The sequence below is a fragment of the Vigna unguiculata genome, chromosome 5 (genome assembly GCF_037176805.1).
Source record: "Vigna unguiculata cultivar grain cowpea cultivar isolate G323 ecotype 2 chromosome 5, ASM3717680v1, whole genome shotgun sequence".
In the NCBI taxonomy this organism is placed as follows: Eukaryota; Viridiplantae; Streptophyta; class Magnoliopsida; order Fabales; family Fabaceae; genus Vigna; species Vigna unguiculata.
The window spans coordinates 1,562,330-1,585,824 of NC_140796.1; the positions used below are offsets into that span (position 1 = coordinate 1,562,330).

The 23,495-nt window shown below is 31.5% G+C and overlaps 2 protein-coding genes across 3 annotated transcripts; both read right to left on the bottom strand.

Annotated features, from left to right (window-relative positions):
- Positions 1–537: 537 nt before the first annotated feature.
- On the bottom strand, positions 538–9,359 carry LOC114186260 (zinc ion binding/nucleic acid binding/hydrolase). Of its 2 annotated transcripts, none has more exons than XM_028074304.2 (15): positions 9,133–9,359; positions 8,950–9,058; positions 8,367–8,866; positions 8,184–8,288; positions 7,161–7,419; positions 7,009–7,071; positions 6,636–6,710; positions 6,401–6,522; positions 5,378–5,448; positions 5,210–5,297; positions 4,979–5,119; positions 4,688–4,908; positions 2,489–2,762; positions 2,139–2,372; positions 538–1,391 (listed from the first exon to the last, which is right to left on the bottom strand). In XM_028074304.2, exons 1-15 carry the CDS (start codon positions 9,274–9,276, stop codon positions 1,032–1,034), a joined length of 2,766 nt encoding a protein of 921 aa, XP_027930105.2. In that variant the 5' UTR covers positions 9,277–9,359; the 3' UTR covers positions 538–1,031. The 2 variants fall into 2 exon arrangements, with proteins under 2 accessions (XP_027930105.2, XP_027930104.2); XM_028074303.2 differs by having other exon boundaries at positions 538–1,466; positions 9,133–9,355.
- Positions 9,360–11,615: 2,256 nt separating this feature from the next.
- On the bottom strand, positions 11,616–19,110 carry LOC114186266 (bZIP transcription factor, putative (DUF1664)). The gene is made up of 14 exons (XM_085674011.1): positions 18,851–19,110; positions 18,438–18,511; positions 16,681–16,761; positions 16,171–16,246; positions 15,922–15,986; positions 14,868–14,969; positions 14,053–14,142; positions 13,907–13,981; positions 13,792–13,824; positions 13,605–13,685; positions 13,404–13,466; positions 13,049–13,111; positions 12,468–12,533; positions 11,616–12,080 (listed from the first exon to the last, which is right to left on the bottom strand). The coding sequence occupies exons 1-14, from the start codon at positions 18,891–18,893 to the stop codon at positions 11,949–11,951; spliced, it is 1,044 nt and encodes a 347-aa protein (XP_085530137.1). The 5' UTR covers positions 18,894–19,110; the 3' UTR covers positions 11,616–11,948.
- Positions 19,111–23,495: the final 4,385 nt, after the last annotated feature.

Consider the following 23,495-nt stretch of genomic DNA (forward strand, 5'->3'; position numbering starts at 1 on the left):
ATCTTAGTTACAACCTACTTAACACTCCCTCCAGTGCCTTATAAAGAAACAAGTGGGTTTATTATTTTATTCTACTTATATTATTTAATCGAATATTTAAAAATAAAATTTAAATTAATGATATTACTAATTAACTTATTTATTTCTTATAGGAAAGAGGAATGAATGTAGCTTGTAGGGATAGGTTCTATGAAATGAACAAAGAACCTTAACAGAGACGAAATGGCTTACGTAAAGGATGTTTACTGAATCAATTGACAGGAATATGCTATGCTGTGCTGTGCTACAGAATTTTGACAAAGACAAAAGAGTTGAAAGTGTCACTTCTTATGTGTTGGTGGGGTTATCCCAGTTACATTACTCGTGCGATTGATCTTGACATTACTATTCATTTTCATTTATAGACAATGATACTTTAATTTACACAAGTAATCTCCCTAACATCCATAGTAAATACTTGATAAGGCACGGAACCGAATAATTAAATGACGATCAGCAAGAGCAAAAATAATTGCATAATTAAATGAAGAATCAGCATGAGAAAAAATAATTGCATAATTAGATGAAGAATCAGCAACAAGAATTTACTGCATGAACGAATTTCAATCTCTCCAATGCGTCAATGGTTCATGGACTCTATTGGCATTTGCTTCTCTACAACACCATTACAGGTGTGGGAAAATGTCCAAATTGTTTATGGATTGGATTCCAGGTTATAAAATTCAAAAAGCTATTTCAGATTTTTCAATCAGAAAATCTTCCCTAGATTGGACAATCTAAAATTTAAAAATATATTTCAGATTGGACAATCTAAAATAAATATAAGAGGAAGCAACCGTGAGAATGGAAGAGGAAATACCCTCCTCTTCTGGCTGGGCACCTATTACTACTTTCGGTCTAGAGTAGAGTAGTTCATATGTCGTATAGAGCCGTTCCTCTTCTTTCCAAGAGTATTGCTTGTAAATGAATAATGAACTTCATCAAATGTACCAGAGAAATAAACTTCAACGTGTGTGGTAATAATAAGCAACTTACAAAGGTTTCACTTTACAAACCTCAACCGAAAATCCACAATCCATGAGCAGCAATAGCCATGCTCTCTGCTGCTCCGAGAGTCGATCACTGTGGCCTTTAACTTCAACAAGCTTGGCTTCACCACTGTATTCTCCATGGAAACGCCATAGCAGCAAATCAGGCATCCCACTAGACCAGCTCCGATAATCTTGAGCCAGAAGTTGGCAGAGAGATGCCAAACAAGTGCCCCCAACACAAGTAACAACAGCCCGAAGCACATCCAAAGAATGGGAGTCCCAATTAACTCCTCTACATGCTGTTCCAATATGTGTTTCCCATGACTTAATAAGAAACTCCTCAGCCATGCCATCACGAATCTGCTGCAGATGGGATTCTATGACACTCTTTCTTGAAGTATAAAAACCATCAGTACCAAAATCTATAGGAGCATTCTGTAAATTCAAGACCAATAAGTAAAATTACAATGAATGAATATGTCTTTTCATAACAAACACTAAATACGAGTTTTCTAACAATATTTTTTTAACCCAAATTGAGTAAAAGGCAAAAGTACATATAATCAACATAAAGTACTGATGGTAAAAAATGATGGCATCAGGTAAAGGAAGGCGCAACGACGTCAAAAGTGGTAATTCTAGCATAACACAGTTAAACAAATGTCTTTGGTTAAACTACAACAGAATAACCAAGAAAATAATCAGATTCATGACGGATGATGAAAAATATCCATGGAAAGAAAAATATCCTCTATCCCTTAATTTGTCATGCATTAATTTTAAAGGTAGGAAGAGCCAACGAGGCTTCCCTAAACCAGCTTCTGAGAGGTGACTTGAAAGACAACTTCAGATAGTGAACTCGAGCACGGGTCAAAAAGGCTCAGCAAACTGGTAACGTAGAGGAACAATGGAAAGGGGACTAGAGACAGGTAAAAAGGGAAAAGTAAAACTTGAAAATGACCTTTGTCAACAATCTATATATAGTTGAAACTGCTATGGAAATTGTATTTTACAAAATCTCCGAGACATCGTACACGAAATATAGTAATGCAGCACAAAGTTGAAAGCTGAGAAAGATGGGAGGGTTAATTACTGAATAAAATGTACCTGAAATCTAGTATAAAAGACATTTGGTACATCGGCATATACGACATCCCACATAAGTAGCCCAAAAATGGTTAACCATATCCCACTCTCTGCGTGAACACCTTGCCATCCACCTCCGTCCGCAGCATAGTAATTCAAAGCAAGCTCTTCCACTCCACATTGTTTCCCCTCTTCATTGTAGTACCTACTCTTTCCTCCCAAATCAGAATTCAATGGTCTCCCTTGAACAAAAACCTGAACCATTACAACAGCCACAATGAGAAGGCCTTGTTAAAGAAAATCAGAAATGTTAGGACACGAGCAAATTATAGGTAAGAATCAATGAATCATAAAATAATAAAGCAATTTACCTGAGGGATCTTCTGAAGTGCAGACCTAGAAAAACTAGGAACTTTCCAGCGCCTTGGTGGTTTACCTAGACGAAGAACCCGCCTTTGCAGTGCCATTCTTGAACCAGCACGTATCCATGGATCCAGCAACCCGTTTTCAGCTACTTGGAGACTCTCATCAATGAAGCCCAGGTGCTCCAAATCAATTGATAACCTCAGTGTCCAATATCCTCTTCTTAAATCAGAAGGGAAACCATTTAGCAGCCATCTGAGCAAATTAATTGCGTCAGTGTACCTGAGAAACAAATGTCAGTTCTTCGATGTACCCATGTAAGCAAATGCATATGCTCCACCTATTTCTACATAAATGAAAATCATGCTTACTTAACATCGTTAGAGTTAAGGCTGTATGGAAACGTAACATTATTGGAGTTCATTCCATTAGGAGCACGATCTAGAGTTCATCTTTTATATGTGACGCTATTTCACTCAGTAAATATGGACAAAATCTATTGTTGAGGCTGAGGATGAAATGGTGCAGGAAGATGAGTTGTGCAGAACTAGAGTTGATAAATCAATGACAGTAAGTGGACAGGGCATGTAAAGCAATGAGGTGTGCCCAAAGAGACCTGAAACTTTGCATTCATAGTACTCATAAGTTGACATAGCAATCGTTTGATCATCACACTTGACCAGATTTTATGGTGTAAGTGGTTATAGAAGATAGACCAGGCAGCTTAGAACAAGTTTGTTTGAATACTTCGTATGACCAGTTTCAACATAAACTATAACAAAAGAGAGCATCAGCGAATTAGCAATCATCAAATTTCAAATTGGTTCTTAAAGACAGCAATCACTAGAATCAAAGGCTTTGTCAGAATCATTACATAAAGAAGCATAAGATATTGGTGCCAGTAGGGCAGAACCAAGACCGGTAAGAAACATTCAATTGCAGTTCTAGCTTCTACTTCTCCACATCATTAGTAACAAGAAACAGGGATCTGACATGACTCATACAGCTTCAAGGAAATAGATACAGAAAAAACCCATCACATAGTACACATTCAAATTGTTTCCACTGTAACAATGTGAGCTGGACTGCCGACTCTATTTCACACATTCACAGCTATTTCGACACTTCTCACATAGCAGTCTTAGATCCACAAAAAGGAGATAGGCCACAAATAGTGCTTCGAGTACTTGTGAGTCTTAATGTCAAAGATTGTACTACTGTTCATGGCATGGGCAACTGGCAGCAAAATGGGTTTCTTCTTCTACAGATTGGGGTTTGCAGTACTTCTAGTATTGAAAAGTACCATATCACTACTATAGTACTCACAGGTTGCAGCAAATGAATTCTGTTTTGGCCACTAGCTCACGCAACAAGATTCATTAGGGCTTGTACAATTGGGTTTGTATCAGTTCTGTTCTGTGTGTAATTGAAGAAAATCTTCTTCCTCTGATTTTGTATTTCACTGCAACTGTAGTAATAAGAGAAACTCGACCAGATTTTATGTTTACATTATCCACTTTATAACAACTATGGTGCAAGGAATTGATCTTACTATTTTTTATTTTACAGAAACTGTTTGTCAAATAAATATAAAGGAAAATGGTTGAAGTAGATGGGGAAAGAAGTCGCTGTTGTTGTGTAAATTCTAGAACATACAATACATTTAAATGTATGTAAGCCATATCATACGTTGGTTTTTTAAGATTTCCCATATCTGGGATTTAACTATCTGGGGTTCATAGTTAAACTATGATAGTTCACACCTAAAGAGCATTATAGTGCTAGATACAGTAATCCATGGAAGGATCTAATAAATTCTATTATCAGAAACCGTTAAAAGTTAAAATACCATCATCCACTTTTGTCGTAGGTAGTAGACTAGACTTGAGAGTGAGTCCTTGTCGAGTGGAAGGAACAGTAGATAAATAATAAGTGAGTTCTTGTCAAGTGGATGGAACAGTAGATAAATAATTGAGGATAATTTGCATTGATTTAGTGCAACTCTACTGCCCCACTGATTTATGATTGCCGCTCCTAAAACTGATTCTAATAATACCATACTACACAAGCTCCAAAACATTTTTACCATGAATTTTAAAGACTTCACTCTCATACATGTTTACTACATGCCTTATAGGTTTTGATGTCGCTATGTATCCATTTGAACAAGATTTAAGAGCTTGCTGATAAACCTCAAAACTCCATACCTGCGCTCCTGCTCAAGGAAGGAAATCCCCACGGTGACCACTTTGGAGTATACCCATGATGCTGTAAATAAGTGCCGAATTGAAGATACTGATTCAGAAGTTGAGTACCGATCTGGAAAATCAGTAGATACACGGGATTCAGCTATCTTTATGCACCTTAATACCACTTCAATTTTGTTTGTATCAAGAGCTTCATCCATAATTTGTGCCACTTCAATAGCCTGAAAACCTAATGTCATACATGGAAGAAGGAACGGAAGACCACTAACATCTCTGCACTTCAACATGTACCTCTTCATAAGAAAGCAGATTCCTGCGATTTGAGAAAATTGGTTCTGATATTATGCAGTTGTAAGCTGGATACTTAATTTTTCCCATATCCACAAGTAGAAAGGACGACAGATCTTGTTCTCCATTTAAGAAGAAAAGTCTCTGCAAAAGGAATATCACTTGCATCAGACCTAAATATTATCCAATTTGAATAAATCCTTCAATAAAAATTACTAGAGATCAAAGAGGCACCTCAATACGCCACATAAGAGATTCTGCTTTTGATGAAATCCTAATACAAGAACCAGATCTTTCCAAAATCATAGTTGATAATTGTGACCTGCACTCAACGTGAAGCAAATATTAAATAAAACATATTTGACTCCACAAATTATAAAAGCACAACTAGAAGTTTAATACCAAGGCACACCAGCGTCTCTAGAAATAATGGATGAAATCAAATGCTGCTTCTTCAACCCATGACCACCACCCTAGAACATTAATAGAATATACTATATTCAATAGCTAGTTCATAAGAAAACTGACAAGGAGACAGAGCAAATAACACACATCAGATGCATTACCTAATTAATTTTTTAACATCTAGGTTTGTATAGAGAAACAAAAAATATTCAATTGTTTGGCCCGTATCTGTCCACACAGCTCTCTTACTATGTAGTCATCAGAAGCCAATATTCAATTTAGGAACTTCTACTGTGGATACAACCAAATTTAGAAGGATCCATCCAAAAAGCTCCATTCACTTGTGACAGGAGACACATTATGATCAGGATGCACTCCTATAAGGATAACAAACTAAGAAAAAAAAAGGATGGCGATGTGTCAAGAAAATGTAAGAACTGAAATATTGACACTTAACTTGGCTCCATAAGTACAAACCATCCATTTGACAACATTTTGCAATCGAAGATAGGCTATGTAGCTGATCAAATCAAATCAATGCAAATCATACAAAATCAATTTTCCTAAAACTTAAAGGCAAACGATCTTATGCACTCATTTAATTTAGAAAATAACAGAAAAACGCAATAACCTAATAGCTAGGCACATTCAAAAAACGCATTTAATCAAAGTAAACGCAAAGTAACAAACGGTAAACTCAGAACCTTCAAAAAACAATAAATTTGACCACGACAGATTTTACAACAGGCAAATTCATATCACTTAATGTGTATCAGAGGATACAACTACTATTTAATAGCAAAAAGAAATTGACACACAGGTAACTTGCACACATCGACCAACTGCCTACTATAAAAATTAATAAGAAAAATCTAAGAAAAACATTATTTGCACAACTAGCTTAATCCATTCATAATGAAGTTTCATATCGGGAATACATACACACACACATATATGTGTGTGCATACATATATGTATATATACATATATATAGTCCTAAAACAAGCAATTAAGTCTTACCTTTTTTAGTGAAATGCTCCAAATTTCACGCAATTCAGAAACATTGAGGACATGCAAGATATCTTTCACATCACTCATACATAGTTGATTCGCACCTTCAATAAAATGTATGTATTCTTTCTCTGAAATATGTATACCATACAGGTTACAAAGGTTGAATAAGATTTAATAGCAAAAGATCGAATCATATTTGTATGGAAAGAAGAAATGAGCCTTACGAATTATATTGAATTACCAGCAAGTTCCTTGACTGCCTTTTGAGTATCCACTATTTCAGAATATGATATGCTAGACATGCGAAACCAAGGTCCTTCATGAGAACCCAATATGAAAAATATATCAATTCCAAATCAACAAAAACTTCAAAAATGATTAATAGGCAGCTCAGAAAACCTCTTTAAACAATAGACATATTCTCTTTTAACACGTTGCACAAAAAGATATCTACTTAGAACAGAAGCATTTCTTTCAGAGACGAGTGGGACTGTCACGACATAAATAATCAGGGTATCAACATTTGTGATGTGATATATGTTTTAGTGCCCCATGGAAGACAACAGGAATTTGAAATAAGTATGAAACAAGTTCAATGTCAAAATTCAAATAACCTTTTCTAGTGTGTAGCCGGATAAAAAGCCTCTGACTGTCATTTGAGAGTAAAGTGAATGAATCTGTCCAATCATCCATAGATGAGACACTGTTTAAAATATTTGACTAAGAATTTAAAATAAAAAAAAAAAAAAGTCACAAGTATTAATACCCATATAGGTTTTTTCATCTTCAGTTAAAAGGTGAATATTATTTCTTAACACTTCTTGTAGCATAAGACAAAAATTCAGCTGATACTTTACAGATGAAGGAGGATTCCTGCTTGCAAATTTAACAACATGTTGAACATTTTTCCATAAGCATATAAAGGTCTCATTAGCGTGCTTGCTTTCACCATCTGCTGTTTTGTGACACGTAACCTGAATTGGGACGATTTCAAGAGAATGTTTTGGAACAGAAGTAACATGCCCCTGGGACAAGTTCCAAAGAGAAAAATGATGAGGCTGAGTATTAAGTTGCTTAATCCACAATCTTTTGAGTAATTAGAAGAATTGTCAAGTGATCTTTAGTATAAATGAGTAGAATAAACAAGTGGGCCAGTAATTTCAAAAGAATGCCAGCCATTACGTAATTAGAGCACTTATCCAATAATTCTAGAAGAATGCCAGTCATCACTAATAGGTGGTTATTGAGTTATACTACAACGTCTTTAGTTTCCTTTATATGCTGTGAAACCCAAAAAGCTAAACTTACCCTGTTGAGAACAACAATAATCACAAATTTAACGTTGAAACCACCTGCAAAATCCCTTTAAGTATACATCCAATGAAACTTCAGCCACCCATTATCAATTATTCGTATATTCTAGAAAACTTTACAAATTATATTGACCCCCCCCCACCCCCCCAGCTATCTTCCAACAATCAACCTCAATAACATACATGTGACAACGTATAAAGTACAGATATTTACAACTATGTCAAAGAATTTGACTGCAATAATCAACAAAAACTGCTCTGACAATCTGGCTCCAAGCATTAATAACATTTAACAGTCCACTCACATACTTCTTCAAAAAGAGTATCAGAACTAGAACAATCACATAATGCAAAACTCTACTCTTCAAGCACCTTCTATTGCAATAATCCAATTGACACAGCTAAAAGAAAAAAGAGAAGTGACAAAGGCACATTAATACATAAAAAACTCATTAACAGTCCAAAATGTTGAATACCTGAAATCCAAGGCCATAGTTGTCAATAAGAGGAGATAGGTACTGGGCTAGATGGCGGGGAAGAAAACCTAACGACTTACAGCACGCAGAATCCCCAGAAACAACCTGAACCAAGAGCGACAACGAGCTCCTTCAAACTACATACAGAAGATACCACAATTACATAGGGGAAAAGGAACAAACCTTAACGGCATTGGGATCCTTAACATTTTCAGGGTCGCGCAAAAGAGATATGGCGGTTCCAGCACATATTTCGTCTGGGTTATCAGCGTGCCTCCGGCCAACGATGAAAGTTTCAAGCGTGGCGCCAAGCACGTCAACTGGTTTAGAATCATCAGGCACAAGCACGTCAACTGGTTTAGAATCATCAGGCACAAACACGTCAACTGGTTTAGAATCATCAGGCACCCCAATGTTCACGGGCGAGGAAGATGAGGAAGTGGCAACAATTGTAGTATTAACTACAGTCTCGTGTTTTTGAGGCAGTTCTTGTTCATCGCATTTTTCTTCTTCTTCACAACCGTTGTTTGGAAGAGGAAGGAAGGAGGCACTGTCAGATTCGTGAGTGAGACTCTGGAGTTTAGGTTTGGAATTGGATGGGGAAAAGTTTAACTCAAGGAGGGTGCGTTGGGAAAGCTTTCGTTTTGTTGCTGGTTTTGGTTGTGAATGAGAAAGACACGCATCTGAGAGTGAAAATCGAGATGTGAGAGTTTAAAGAAACATTGATGTAAACGAGAACATAAACGAGAATAGCGTGCACACATACCAAGATGAGAGTTTATGCGGTTGTGATCATCACCGGGAAGGTTGCAGCCGCAAACAGGGCATTGCACGTCGCCGTTTTGATCTGGTTGCTGTGATGGTTCTTCCGCAACCTGAAAATGAAAACGATGAGACGAGGATGTGTCACTCAAAAGATCAGCAAAAAGAAAGAGATCCGATGCAATACCGGGTTCGGGCTGGGGTTGGGGCTAAGGTTAGGGTTAGGATTAGGGTTAGGGATGGGATAGGAGAAGATAGAGCGGCGATTGGGGAGGAAGCGCCTCCGTCTGCCGATTAATCGAATCAAGCTTTCTCTGCCTGTGAGCACCATTCCTAATGTCACTACTGCACACACGCTTCACACAGGGAAAGAGAGGGAAAAATAACCAGACCCTTAAATCTCCCGCCATTTTCACCATTTTTATTATGATTCGTGAAAAATAAATTAAATGAAATTGATTCAAGTCTCCCACTGTCTTCTGTTTTAATATTTTATAATAATGATAATAACCAAAGGACAGCAAAGTCCCAGCACTATATTATTTTACTACATATATTATATACATTTGTTTATATCTATAACTATATATAAAGGGGATTCCCTCTTTTGTGTCCACATTTCATAATTTCAACTTTACCCTTTATAATTTAATTATTTATTAAATTTTTAAAAATTAACGGTTATTTTTACAAGTTTTTATAAAATTATTTACTTATCTCCTTTTTCTTTTTTTCTCTTACTATTCATCAACAGTTATTTTTCTCTTATTTTCTCCGTACATTTTATTTTATTTTTTATAAATATACTTTTATTTTGTTTATTAAATTAATAACATTACAATATCATCAATTATTAATATAATTCAAAAAATGCGTACACACAGGCGCGATAGCGTCTATGTTTACACTAGTACTATAATAATACGTTTATATTATTTTACATATTTTATTTAAACAACAATATATGTATAAGAGGGAAAACAATATATGTATAAGAGGGAAAACACGATTACATATATTTAATTTTTTATTACACAATTAAAATTATATTTACTTCCAGAAAACCCTTCGTATTTCAATTATCATCATATATCTAAGCAAGTGTGATGATAATTACTAGGTACACAAGTCCGATTATTGTGTACACATATTTATGATAATATATTAAGAGGTTATAATAGTATAATATTATTAAATTAATATATAAAATAAAATAAAATAAATAGATAAATTAATTATTAATAGATAAAAAATTATAAATAATTTTATAAAAAATAAGTAAAAGTAAATATTAATTTTAAAAAAATAATAAATAATTATATTATAAAAAATAGAATTGATATTATGAAATGAAAACAAAATAGAAAATTCTTGTCGTATATTTTTTATAAATATTTGTTGAAAAAGTTAGGTACGCAAAAAAGAAACGTTCATAAAAAAAGTTAATACTGTCGTCAAATGTAAGTATAGATAATTAAGTTATTATGTATGTACTCATTAAGCATAAATGTATTATTAGAAATGTAGTAAATATATCATCATTTATACTATTTGCAGTATTATTCTCTCTCTCCCTCTATATATTCAATATTCATTTTTATATATTCACATTTTAAATATATAAATGTATTATTATAAAGGTACATAATACTTAAACTACTCCCTATAATAAATACTTTTCTCGTTCAATATAATAAATATATTTATCCCTTTTAATATATTTACAAAGTTCATTATATAATTAATTGGTGACTGGCTAAGGACAAGACTATAAATTCGAGAATAATTGAGAGAGCTCATTACCACAGTTTAATGTAATTAAGGGTTCTCGTTAAAGTAAGACCAGTTCATAATTGGTAAAGAATTAGCTGGTTAGCTAACATTAAAGTAACATTAAAGTAAGACCAGTTCATAATTGGTAAAGAATTCTCGTTAAACTAATCTAAAATTACTTAAATTTAATGCAAAATATCGTTTTGAACAAAAGGATTAAGAAAGAAATAAACATTTAAAAACTCACATAAATATGAATTATCTTCTCAATTAATATTGATTTTAATTGATAAAACTAACAGATTTACCATCATATAAATCTACAATTAAAAATATTTAATTTTTCATTATTTAAATTAATGTACTATTTAAAATATTTCATAATAGTAAAAATATAATTCAAACATTGAATGAATCTCTTACCAATTCAAGGACCAGTCTTCTATAAAGATTACTAACAGTAGTATTTTAATTTTGAACACTGGTATTTTTGTTAATTTTTGTTAAAATTATTTTATCCTTACAAAAGATGTCAAATAATCATCAAATGGTGTCAAATAACATTTTTTCCTATATTGAACAATTCATACAAAAGATCAAGCACTCATGATATGCCTTAAACCGTAAAATCATTCATCAAGTAGTAATTTCTCACCGAGAATTATTTGTGTAGAAAATATTTATTAATTATTGATTTTTATATTTAAGTATGTCAGATTTGGTAAAGCACCAATATTATTTCCAACAGCTCTGTTTTGCTCTTTCCACCTTCCAAAAGAATCATTATCAAAGTGCAGCAGACCTGCTAATATATCCATATAACAGAATGATCCAAACAACAAAAATGCACTTACAACGGTTTCTAAGCCGTTTTGTATAATTAGGGCTATGCGAAAATTTGTTAACAAGATTTGTATAAAATTCACATATAATAGGCTGAACAAAAGAGTTCGCGACAACTCAATGGTCACTCTTTCCTTGACCAGCTTTCCCAGTTCAATATTGGACAGATTCTTATTTAGTTTAATCCTAATGAAACTCGAGAGAAACATCTCTGCAAAATTCAATGCCCAGTCGTTTATAATCTGGCCTGGGCATACTATAATTGATGGTGCATACTTCTTTTGAACAGTCACCAACTGGTGAGGATTTTCACCCCCACCATAGGTCCAATAATCTATGGTTGTTTACTGCAGAATAAAAAAAGGAAAAAGGGACATGCTATTACTGTTAACTAGTCGAACGAGTTTGTTGGACTACTGAATCTGTGGCACTGCGGGTTCTGCTCAGAAATGGAGCATAGACGCCAGATAACCTACTCAGCCCAAACAAGCCAGAACTAGATCCATTGGTTCTACTCTCCTGAAAAGACATGCCCAGACTAACAAGGTCAACACTCAAAAACATGTATTTAAGAAAAATGTGGGTAACAGACAATAAAATCAGACAAATACCAATGTAAATTACAACTACAGACAACTGTAATCAAATGGAAGATATATTTTTTTTATTGTGAAAGTCACATCCATAAAAATATAACTGGGTTTTCCAAGGAAAATGCATAATTTCACAAATACGAAAACAAACTTGTCAACATTTAGCCACACATCCCACAAATATGTAAAATGAAAAACCACGGTAGCAAAAAACATAGCCAAGCATCCCTAAACGAGGTAATGTGAAACAACGTTCCCACTTCACACCTCTCTAGTAAATTAATCCGAGTTAGCAAAACAGAATATTGCAAACCTGGACAGATCCACCGGAATTTGATGGAGATGGTTGATCAGTCGATACTGTTGATGGTGATCCAGCCTGTTAAGAAAACAAAAAAAATGGTAGGAAAAACTAACAATTAGCACAAGTAGTGAAGCTGTAGTAAAAGCATTCAATTAAAAGTAAAACACAGTTACAAAGACTGCACAACTTATTTGAGGGATTTGGATGAGTTGAGAGAAGAGAAAAGTGACAAAACCCCTGATGTAGAAGACTTTTATGAGAGGAAGGGATGGGGAAGTCATGACAAGGAGCACAAATAAACAAATACACCAAAAGCCACGCCCTTAATTTGGACTTGTTTATGTGATTCTTTACAAATACCAATTGCATTACTAGATTCAGAGTTTGATTGGTTGAGCAAGAGACAATAAGTTGGAATGAAGAAAAAAATATTTAAGTCATGGTCCAAACTGAAAATAAGTACATTTTTTTCCAGCTTCCCCTGTAGGCAAGTGTAACCTTCATCTCAACTCCCCTAAGGTCCACCTTCGAACCATGCAGATACTAAGACTATACATACTCGGGAAGTATAATTTCTATATCGAAGTTACCTTTGCTGATGGCGTAACAGATGGTAGCTCAAGAGACAGCCTAGACGAACCCGACTGTGAACCCTGTATAATACAGACTAGGAGTAAGCATAGGAACAATTTTCAAAGGAAGTGAACAAGCTAAAGTCTTCGGGTGGGGGTGAGGGGGCTACAATACAAAACCAAACTTGATGACTGCATTCATTCTTTAGCTTACAGCTTTATTTTCTAGGTCAATGAATAAAATATACTGTTAAACTAACAGCAAGACATCCTATAAATTTACAACATAATATACCAGCGTGTCTAATTGATAAGAACAGTTCACCCGCAGTCAAATTGCACTCATAAAATGAAAGTGGGGAAAAATGCTTACCCTGGAAGAGGGTGAAACGGGTGGCAGTTCAATGGCTGGCCTGGAAGAACTGGATGATGATGGCTATATAATAAAAACAGAAGTGTTAGCAAATTATATGGTCAAAAACCAGTAACATAATAGACCCCAAATCTGAAGTTAAGACCGCAAAGCCAAGACAAACAAATAAAAATGACATTGCAACAAACGTTTGGTTCATGCCTGGATATACTCTGTGGGTCTGCTATTTTCCAAAGTCTTGGTAAATTGACACAACATGGTCACTCCTTCGGTTGTGGCCACCTACACGGATTAAAGTTAGTAAATAATAAATCACAGATATAATATAACCAATACTCATAGCATAAAAAATTAAATTATGCAGTGACCGAAGTCAAATTGGCTATACCTGCTTCTCTTCTATTTCTTTAATTCTAGATTCCTGAGAAGAAAAGTAAGCAAGCTAAGTTAAACAAGTAACAAAAAAATTAAAAGAAATAACAATATTCTAGCAATTGATTTACCAGAACACGGACTGCAACATGAACAGACTTGAAATTTCCACTTATCGTGTCTGCCTTCTGTTGAGTTACGGATATCTGTAACAGAAGATGTTCTAATGTTAAACAATGAAGAAGGAAAAACTAGAAATCATAAAATCTTTACTTACCTCCTCCCTGGTACTTTCAGTAAGGGCAGCACATTCGTCTAAATTTTCATCCAAACGGTTCATTCTTGAAGATAATTTCTTCTTTACGTCCTGAAATCATAGCAGATGACTAAATATTATTCATTCTCACTATTAGTAAAAGAACTGTTAGTATTATTCTGAATGGCCGGAGAAAGTCGGAAAAGTAATCCGACCAGAAAACAAGATTTAGAAGCATTATCTTTTATAGAGCACACAAAGTTCCATTAAAAAAAATTGTTTGAAATATAGGAAATAATATATTTTGACAATGGAAACATACTAATTTTAATGATGATAAATATTGCACTTAAAGCTGTCAGAAAATGTTTACATGAATAATATTAAACTCAAAGGCTTGAAAGAGAAATCAAGCTCAAAAATTATTTGAAAGCAGTCATAAAAGAGAGAACAAAATTAGAGTTCAGCAGGTTTACTACCAAATCTACTCACAAAAATTATATTGTCATTGATAAAAGTCCCATAATACATATCATAATATGCACTTTCAGTGTTCTAGAGGATTCGCACATGGGCTCAATATCAAAAAAATGAACAAACTAAGATCCTCATCAAGTTCATGTTTTGTATATTTTCTAGTCCACAAACATCTGAACAAATACTACATAGTTGTATTATTAAAAATATTTACTCGTTTGCTACTTGACATTTTGCTTTATACTATATAGCTATTCTACCCAAGAGACAGTTGTCATTCATTGTCATCTCTAAAAGAAAATGCCTGGTTTTGACACAATCAAAGAAGAAGAAACTATACAATAGAAAAGAAAAATTACATCAATTGTTCCATACAGCTTCCCCATCTGATTACCAATAGATGTGCAAGCGTCAGACAGACTACGTTTAGTTGCAAACATCAAATCAGGAAGCTTCCATCCCTGCAAGCACAACAAGAGTCATAAAACGGAATCACAAGAGTGGGAAATTGAAGATTTGGAGAAAGTAAGGTAATAAGATTACAGTAAGATTAATTATTAAAAAGGATAGAGAAAAAGTGAACAAGCATCCAACTTCTGGCATAAAATTCAGTTTAGACAATTTTACGCACAATGACAGACCTTTGCATAAGAGGGGACAAAACCTTTGAGAAGTTGGAGCAATAATACATGTAGATTGTTGCACTATTACTACCCAACAATTTCAATGATTTGCTCTCATAGTTTTAAGAGTTTTCACTTTTGGTATACAAACTTCGTTCCTGAACTTTTCACTCCAACTAACAATCATCTAACAGCAAGCAATGACACGATGAATTGAGCTAAAACTAAACCAGTGAAGACATTACTAAGAAAAGAATGATAAATGTAATTTGGCTAACTTAAAAAGATTATTTGCAACAACTCAAACAAACATGAATGATTGCTATGCGAACAGGTCATAATATAAATTTTAGAAAATACCCTCTCAAAAAAGGTTTATATATTTTACAACATTGGAAAACTTTCAATCATATGCTTGACATCCATCAATGGCAGAAGCCAAAACTTCATTTTATAATCCCAATATTGCAGCATATGACACAGTCGTAGTGGGGGGACCTTCACAACTTTCCTATGGCATGAGGGTATAAACAAGAATTCAGATTCTCCAAAGCCTCTCCAGCTAGGCTTCTCTCCATCCCAAATATCAACTATCCATCACGTTCTCTAGTTACTATGTTCAATTTCAAAAGTTGAGATCATGGCTGGATCCATGTTCATATAGCAGATAGCACTTATTGAAAGCACCAATAAAAAAATTCAATTTTTATCCCTAAAAGCTCCCAACCTGAATGTATCACTACAGCATCCAGTTACTTAAATCAATGATTGAGAGAATAAAAGATATTACCTTCCACCATACGTATCCATATCCAACCACAACAATAACAACCACTGTTACATATTTTTTTCCACCTGTGCATTTCTCAAACATGTCAGAAAAGAACACTGGCGTAAAGAAAACAAGGAAACACAGGTTAACTTGTGCAAAGTATGGAGACACCCACAGGATTTGCAAACTAACACGTCAGCTTTTATTAAATTGCTGAAGAAATAAAAGGCACCCCACAAAGTGTAAAAGAAAGTAGTTAACCAGCACCTGTCCCACTTGCATTTACAATGGTGATTGATCTATCTCTAGCAAGAAGCTGTAGTTCCTGACGAAGACTGTTTACCTGTAGATGAACAGTTAGCAATTTCAATTACCCCGTATTTCTGTTTATTTACAAATACAGCATTTGTTTTTGTAGCCAACTCAAAAGGGAAATAAAAAGCCCACTTCAACTACTAAAAGTTATATCTCTTATAATATAAACTGAGAAATGTGGTCATGCTTTCATTATTCAATTCAAAGACAGGAACAATGTTTAAGGTTAGCACTTACATTATACATTTACTTACACAGAACATATTTTCATAATACAACTTAATTGCTATAAATGAGACAATTAAAAGTAAAAGATTATTGCATATTGCTCAGAACTATGTATTATAAGATTCACTAAATGATGTTCTGCATGATGCATGCAATTTAACTGAATAAAGAACTATTCCTCATTAAATTTAAATATAATGAATAACTAAAAGGCAGCAGAAACAACATGCAAACCTGAGCCATCAAAGCATCATTATGTGGCAGCTTTTTAACAGCTGGAGCAGGATCACTGCTTTTGAATTGATTCAAAACAACCTGGTCAAAAAGTCTACAATCAGCAAAAAACCCGCACATTTCACTGACAATAAATGCTAGTTGAAATATACTGATTATATTGATGGATATTGAAACCAATCACTAATATAAAATAATAGCATCCAGAATATTACCGAACTTGGGATTTTAGAATATAACAAAGGTTGAAAGAATATGACTGAACTTCTCAAGTATATATGACAACCAACTGTATCCCAGCAGGTGGAATAAGCCAAGTTGACGAAGCAGGTTTCTAATGAAAAACCAAAGTTTTGGTAAAACTAATTAGAATGCTTTATTATTTAATAGTGTCTCATAACATTTTCATGTTCTTCATCTGCCTTTGTTGGTCTTCTCACATGACTAAACAACGTTGGGAAAGTTCCCACCATCACCTACTCCTCAATAGATGCAACTCCAACTGTCTTCAACAAACTAGACCTTCATCATCACTTACACATCCACCTCAGTGCTCTAAACTCAGCTCCTTTCTCTTTTTCTTCTTGATAAGTTTCCAATGATCTATTTATTCTCAATAATAGGCGTGAGCCTCTGCTGGTCTTCTCTCACTAGACAAAACAACTTGGGAAAGTTTCCATCGTCCTTTCCTAAATAGATGCTACTCCAACTGTCTCCCACAAACTTTAATTTGCAATATTACCTTACTCATCCACCTCAGGGCTCCACACCCAGATACTCTTTTTTTCTCCCTGATGACCATAAAAATTAGCAGCAAAAATTCACAACCATTCATCCAGCAAAACTTTCCTTTAGAGTTTGATAGACACCTTACAATCACATATCAAAACTTATACATGTAGTCCCCCAAAAAATGAACCCCATATGTATTACATTCTCATCAATCCCTATATCACTTTGAAGTGTACATTGTAGAATAGTGGATCTAATTCCAGAAACCTAAATCATATGACTTGGGCTCTGTCTAATCCACAATTTTCGCCATCAAAACACTTTTATCTCACATCTTCCTACATTTACATGTCATATACTTTTTCTTACTCCTACTAAGTCAAATATCCTCTGATTCCAGATGAAGTTTAGCTCAAATAAATAAAAAGCACTGTAACAATTCAAGTCAAGACAAGAACAATGGACCATGTATTCAAATAATATGATCTTAAAGCTTAGCTTGGCCAGCTTTGAAAAAATAAAACTTCAGCTAGACTTGTTTAACTTGTTCATGGATTCATTCTTGTTTAAATGAGTTAGAGTGTTATGATATCATTTTAACACATTATTTTTAATGTTTTGTTAGAATTTTGAAATACAATCCCACACCGTAACCAATTCTACCCTCCCTACCCAAATCCCCAGTTCCCGTAGCTACAGCACATACTAGGTCTCCTTGAACTTCTGCTAATTTGCACAATATCCCATACATACCAAAAGAGGAGAACCGCATTGTATATGTGAAAGAAAAACACTATAAAATTAAAAAAACAATCATAACACATTAAACACACAATTCACTAAAAGCTTACATAAGAAATAACAAAAACAACGCCAACCAGAGAAACAAACTCTCGGGAACTAACCTTGAAAACACTATAAAATTAAAAAAAATCATAACACATTAAAAATACAATTCACTAAAAGCTTACATAAGAAATAACAAAAACAACGCCAACCAGAGAAACAAACTCTCGGGAACTAACCTTGAAAGCACCGGAGACGAGACCAGAAAAGTCAGGCAGACTGCCTTCCTTAGCAATTACTGAACCAACAACACCTAAAACACAAAAGAATTTTGAATTTCAGCCAAAGGTTCAGTCTAATCCTAGCCTAAGAAACACCATGAACACACCTACGAGAACGTCACCACGTTCACTAATCCTAGCTTACAAAACACCATGCACACACCTACGAGAACGTCACCACGTTCACTAATCTCTGACATTCCAACACTCAATATACAAATGCAACACAATAACCCTACCAATAGACAAATTGTTGTTCCATAAAAAACAAAGGAACCTAAATTGCGATGGAACAAAATTTGGAATAAAGCAATTGAAATAAAAGAAAAAGAGGGAGATGATTAATTGGAGCAAGTGATGCGAGAGTGAACCTGCACCGATGAGAATGGTGAGCTTGCCGAGTGGGAGAGCCATCGCACCGCAGTGAGTCTCAGCAAGTAGCTAGCACTCTGTTGCAAAGCATTTAGAGCGAAACGCTGCGCTTAGGGCTGACGATGTGATGTGAAATTGTGCGTTTAGGGTTCTTCGCTGTTTGTGTTTCCCGGTGGTGTGAATTGATCAGCGAGCCAGAAGAGACCACGAAACCCTTGGCAACCCTTGGCTATGGAAGGCACACACTGCTCCTATTTTTCCTCACTGGACCCTAGTTTTGAAGTTGTGGAAAAAATTAAATAATGGTATATTAATAGTATATTCTCTTTACTTGGGTAACAAACAATACATAAAATATAATTTAGGGTTAATAATTATAATTGTATACATTTTGTTACTCAATTATAATTATTTTGTAAGTTATTTGTGTTAGGTGTTTCCATATACTTTAACTTTTCACCTCCGTAAATATATACGTGGTGCATGTGTTTATGATTTTTTTAATATTATATAGGTGATGATATTGTAATATTATTAAATTAATATATAAATTAGATATATAAACTAAAATTATATTTATTAAGAACAAAGTAAAATATATCAGAATAGATGAAAGAATAATTATTGATAAATAAAGAAGTAAAATAAATAGAGATTCGATTTTATAAAAAAATTTATAAAAGTAACTGTCAACTTTTAAAAAATTAATAAATTATTAAATTTAAAAGATAAATTTGATATTTTAAAATGTAAATACGAAAGGGGAATCCCTCTATATTTTGTGATAGATTATAAAAAGGTTAGAAATATGGAATCTCTTGATTATAATATTTGTTAAAATAGACGACATTGTTTTGATGTTTTGTCATCATTTTTCAGTGCATACATATAATATTTAATCGGCAGCTAAACTAAACAAAAGAGATGTGAAAATGAAATAAAAGTGAATAGAAACTTAACATTGGCAAAAAAGCCTAACTTAATATTTATTTATTTTTAATTTTATTTATTTATTTATCTTATAATTTATATCTATGTATAAAGGATTTTTTTCATATTTACTTTTCAAATTTATCTATAAATAAAACAAATTTAAATGAAAATTATTATTTTATTATTTTTACTATTTTTAAAATTTAATCGTTTTTTTCAATTTAATAAATTTTTTCATTTTTTCATTTTTTCATTATAAAATTATTTATAAATAAAATTAATTTACAATAAAATTATAAAAATTATTTACTTTTAGTTTTATAATCATAATAATAATTCATTTTTTTATAAAAAATAACTATACATATGTGTGTAATATGTTTTTATTAATTTATATATTATATTATATAAAAGACATTCATTTTTCTAATGTATATTTTTTTTTCAAATTTATCCTTTAGTAAGTTAATGTTTATAATTATAATAAAATATAAAATGTTATCTGCAAAAACTATATATAATATAAAAAATAGTTTTTCTGATTATGTATTATTTTTCCAAGCTTACCTTTTACTATGTTGGTATTTATATTTATAATAAAAATATAAAACTATCTACAAAATAAATAAAAATTATCTAAATAACATAATAAAAAATATTTATATTTAGTTTTATAATTTTAATTTTATTATTTTTTATTATCATTTAAAAAATAACATACATGAAAAATATGTTTTTACTAGTAACTAACGAAAACACATACATTATTGCGTCTGTCTTTGTAATTTTCGTAATTTTCGTATAAGGTTGAGTTAAGATTAATAATATTTATTTCTGGAATATATAATTAAATTTTAAAATAATTTGTTAATAACGGTTAAAGGTGAAATATTTACAAAAAATTAATTTTTAAATTAATAATTAAGGGTAAAATTAGAATAATGAAATGTGAAAATAAAATAGGGAGTCCTCTTTATATATTGTTGTAGATAAAAATAAAAAATTAACTCTTTTGTATTTGTTGAAATAAAAAATAATTATTAGATTTAAAAAAATATGTTCATAAGAAATAGTTTTGAAATAAATAACTTCCGTAATTTTGTTATAGATAGTGGATTGAGTCTTACAAAAATTAACTAAAAACGCAAAGGATAATTTATTTAATAAACTGTGTATATTAAAAACTATGGTTATAAACTGTTATAAAAAAATAATCTTTATTAATATGTACAGATAAAAAATGAATTGTTTTTTTTTTATTAAATATTAAACCAAAACTTAAACCTATCATTAAGATAGAGAAATAAGATGATTAAGCTTTAGAACTTTGTTTCTCTTTTGTTGAAGATCGTGGTGTTTAGGTTTGAATAATAGTAAAAAAGCATCGCGTTATCTCAATTGATAATAAATATTTAATTAAAATATATAAAAATTATGAATATTCAATAAAACAAAATTTAAGAAAATTTAACCAAAAACATTCAAATTTATGAATAAGTTAATTTTAGAATTAAATATATTTTTAATTTATATATTTATATACCGAATTAGAATTTGTGTTTTTTGAAAATTTTATATAGAATTTATTTGTATACTTTCATAATACTTTAAATACATCTTTCATAAGCATTAATTTTTAGGTGACATAGCTAATAGTCATGCTGATTGCATTAAAATGTATAATTTGTGACTGATACATGTCAGCTACATGTAATTTAAACAAAATGAGTTTTCTATTATTCTTTTTTTTTTTACATTATTTTTTCTTTTGGTTTTGTATGACATATTTAATGTATTACTAAAATTTACACATAATTTTTATATGAACGTTTAAATGAAGATGAATTTCAGTTTTGCATGGAAGTTAAAAAGCTAAAAACATCCATAGAAAAAATATGTTTTTATTAATCATAAAATATCAATATTTAACTCACAATGTAACATTAGCAAAAATATGTCCACAAATTCAATGTAATATCAGAAAAAAATTTACTTGGTCATTATAATGGAGGTTGAATTCTTTTGTAAAAATTCAACATTTATTTAGTATGCATGTTAAAAAGTGCATGTTTCTTAAAACATAATGTATCATCTATATGAATAACATAATAGCAAATGCTACAAAAATGATTGCATATGATAAAGTTAATCAATTATGGGTGTCATGCAACAAAATATTTGTTTCGTTGTCCTTTTCACGCAGTAAATAAAGACTAAGGAAAACAACATTAAATCCAATTATATAACTTGTCAAAACGTGTTTCCATTGAAAAATCTTTTTTGACAATCTTATGGATTATGTTTTGACAATTAAATTTTATAATAAAAAATTGAATTAAATATGTTTTTAATTCATCGGCTTACATGAAAAATTGAATTTCATTTATATATTTTAACGATGAAGTACGTTATCCAGAATTAACAGAAAAAAAATATAAAATAAAAGAAAAAATAAATAAATAAATAAAATTACACGTAACCTTTTAATTCAATTAACATGTTCATTAAACACATCACTTAATATTAACGTTATTGATTTTGAAATACTTCATGCATCACTTAAATATAAAAATGTTTTATATAAATTTTAAAATATTGACGAATCCTAATTTCACGTATATTTAGTACAAAAATAAAAGAAAATACTTTATTAACCCTAAATTTAAATTAGACCATATTTTTATTTTTCATATATAAACGCGTAAGTAACGACAAAATACAATAACAATATCACCTTAATTGATGACAAAAATAAACAACAAAAATTCAATTAAGAAATATACAAAATTTAGATACTCAATAAAATAGATAATTATAACATTGAAACTTTAAATTGTGATTCTCAATAAAAATACTAAAGTTTATCATTAACTTCAAATTTAATTAACAGCGTAATGTTATTATTGTGTAATTATGGAATTATTTATGAATAAATAGGTTAACTAAGTAAAACCTCTAAAAGAAATTGAAATTATAAAATTCTATTATATAATCAATAAATTATTTAAAAACAAATCATTTTTAATTTCACCTAGAAAAAAAAGTAAAAATTGCATTTCTTTATTTTTTTTCTGTTTTTTCTCTTTGCTTTCTCTTACCTTCTTAACTTTAACTAAGTTTAGACTTTCATAATTTTTTGGTATTGTTCCTCTATTAATTTAAAATATTCACTTTGATATATTAAAAAATTAATATTTTTTGAAATATCAAAATCAATGTATATCCGAAGGTACGATAAAACAACAAATAAAAAATTAATAAAGAATTTAAATTTACTTTAGTTTGAGCATAATCGACTTGACTAAGACAAATAAATTGTTGAAATGATTATTATTTGACAAAAGTATTTTCTATTAATGTTAATAGAAGTTATTTTTTTATTTGAATTATTATAATTATATTTTGTTTATACCATTCATGTCTCTAGTTCAATACTAGTATATTTTATGGTTAATGCTAAAGATGTTTTTTTGGACATAAACTAACTTTTTTTCAATAGATGTCTATTGTATTTTTTTTTTCAATTATACTAAGAGCATAAAAAATAGTTAAAAGTGAAAGTGAAATCTTAAGTGAAGTTTGAACATTTTATTATTCAAATATCGAGCTTATAAGTAGAAAAAACAAATGATTAGAGTTTTATTTTATAATAATAGTTATTTTTATAAATTGTTATATTTTTTCCTTCTTTAACTTTTTATGAGATTTTTA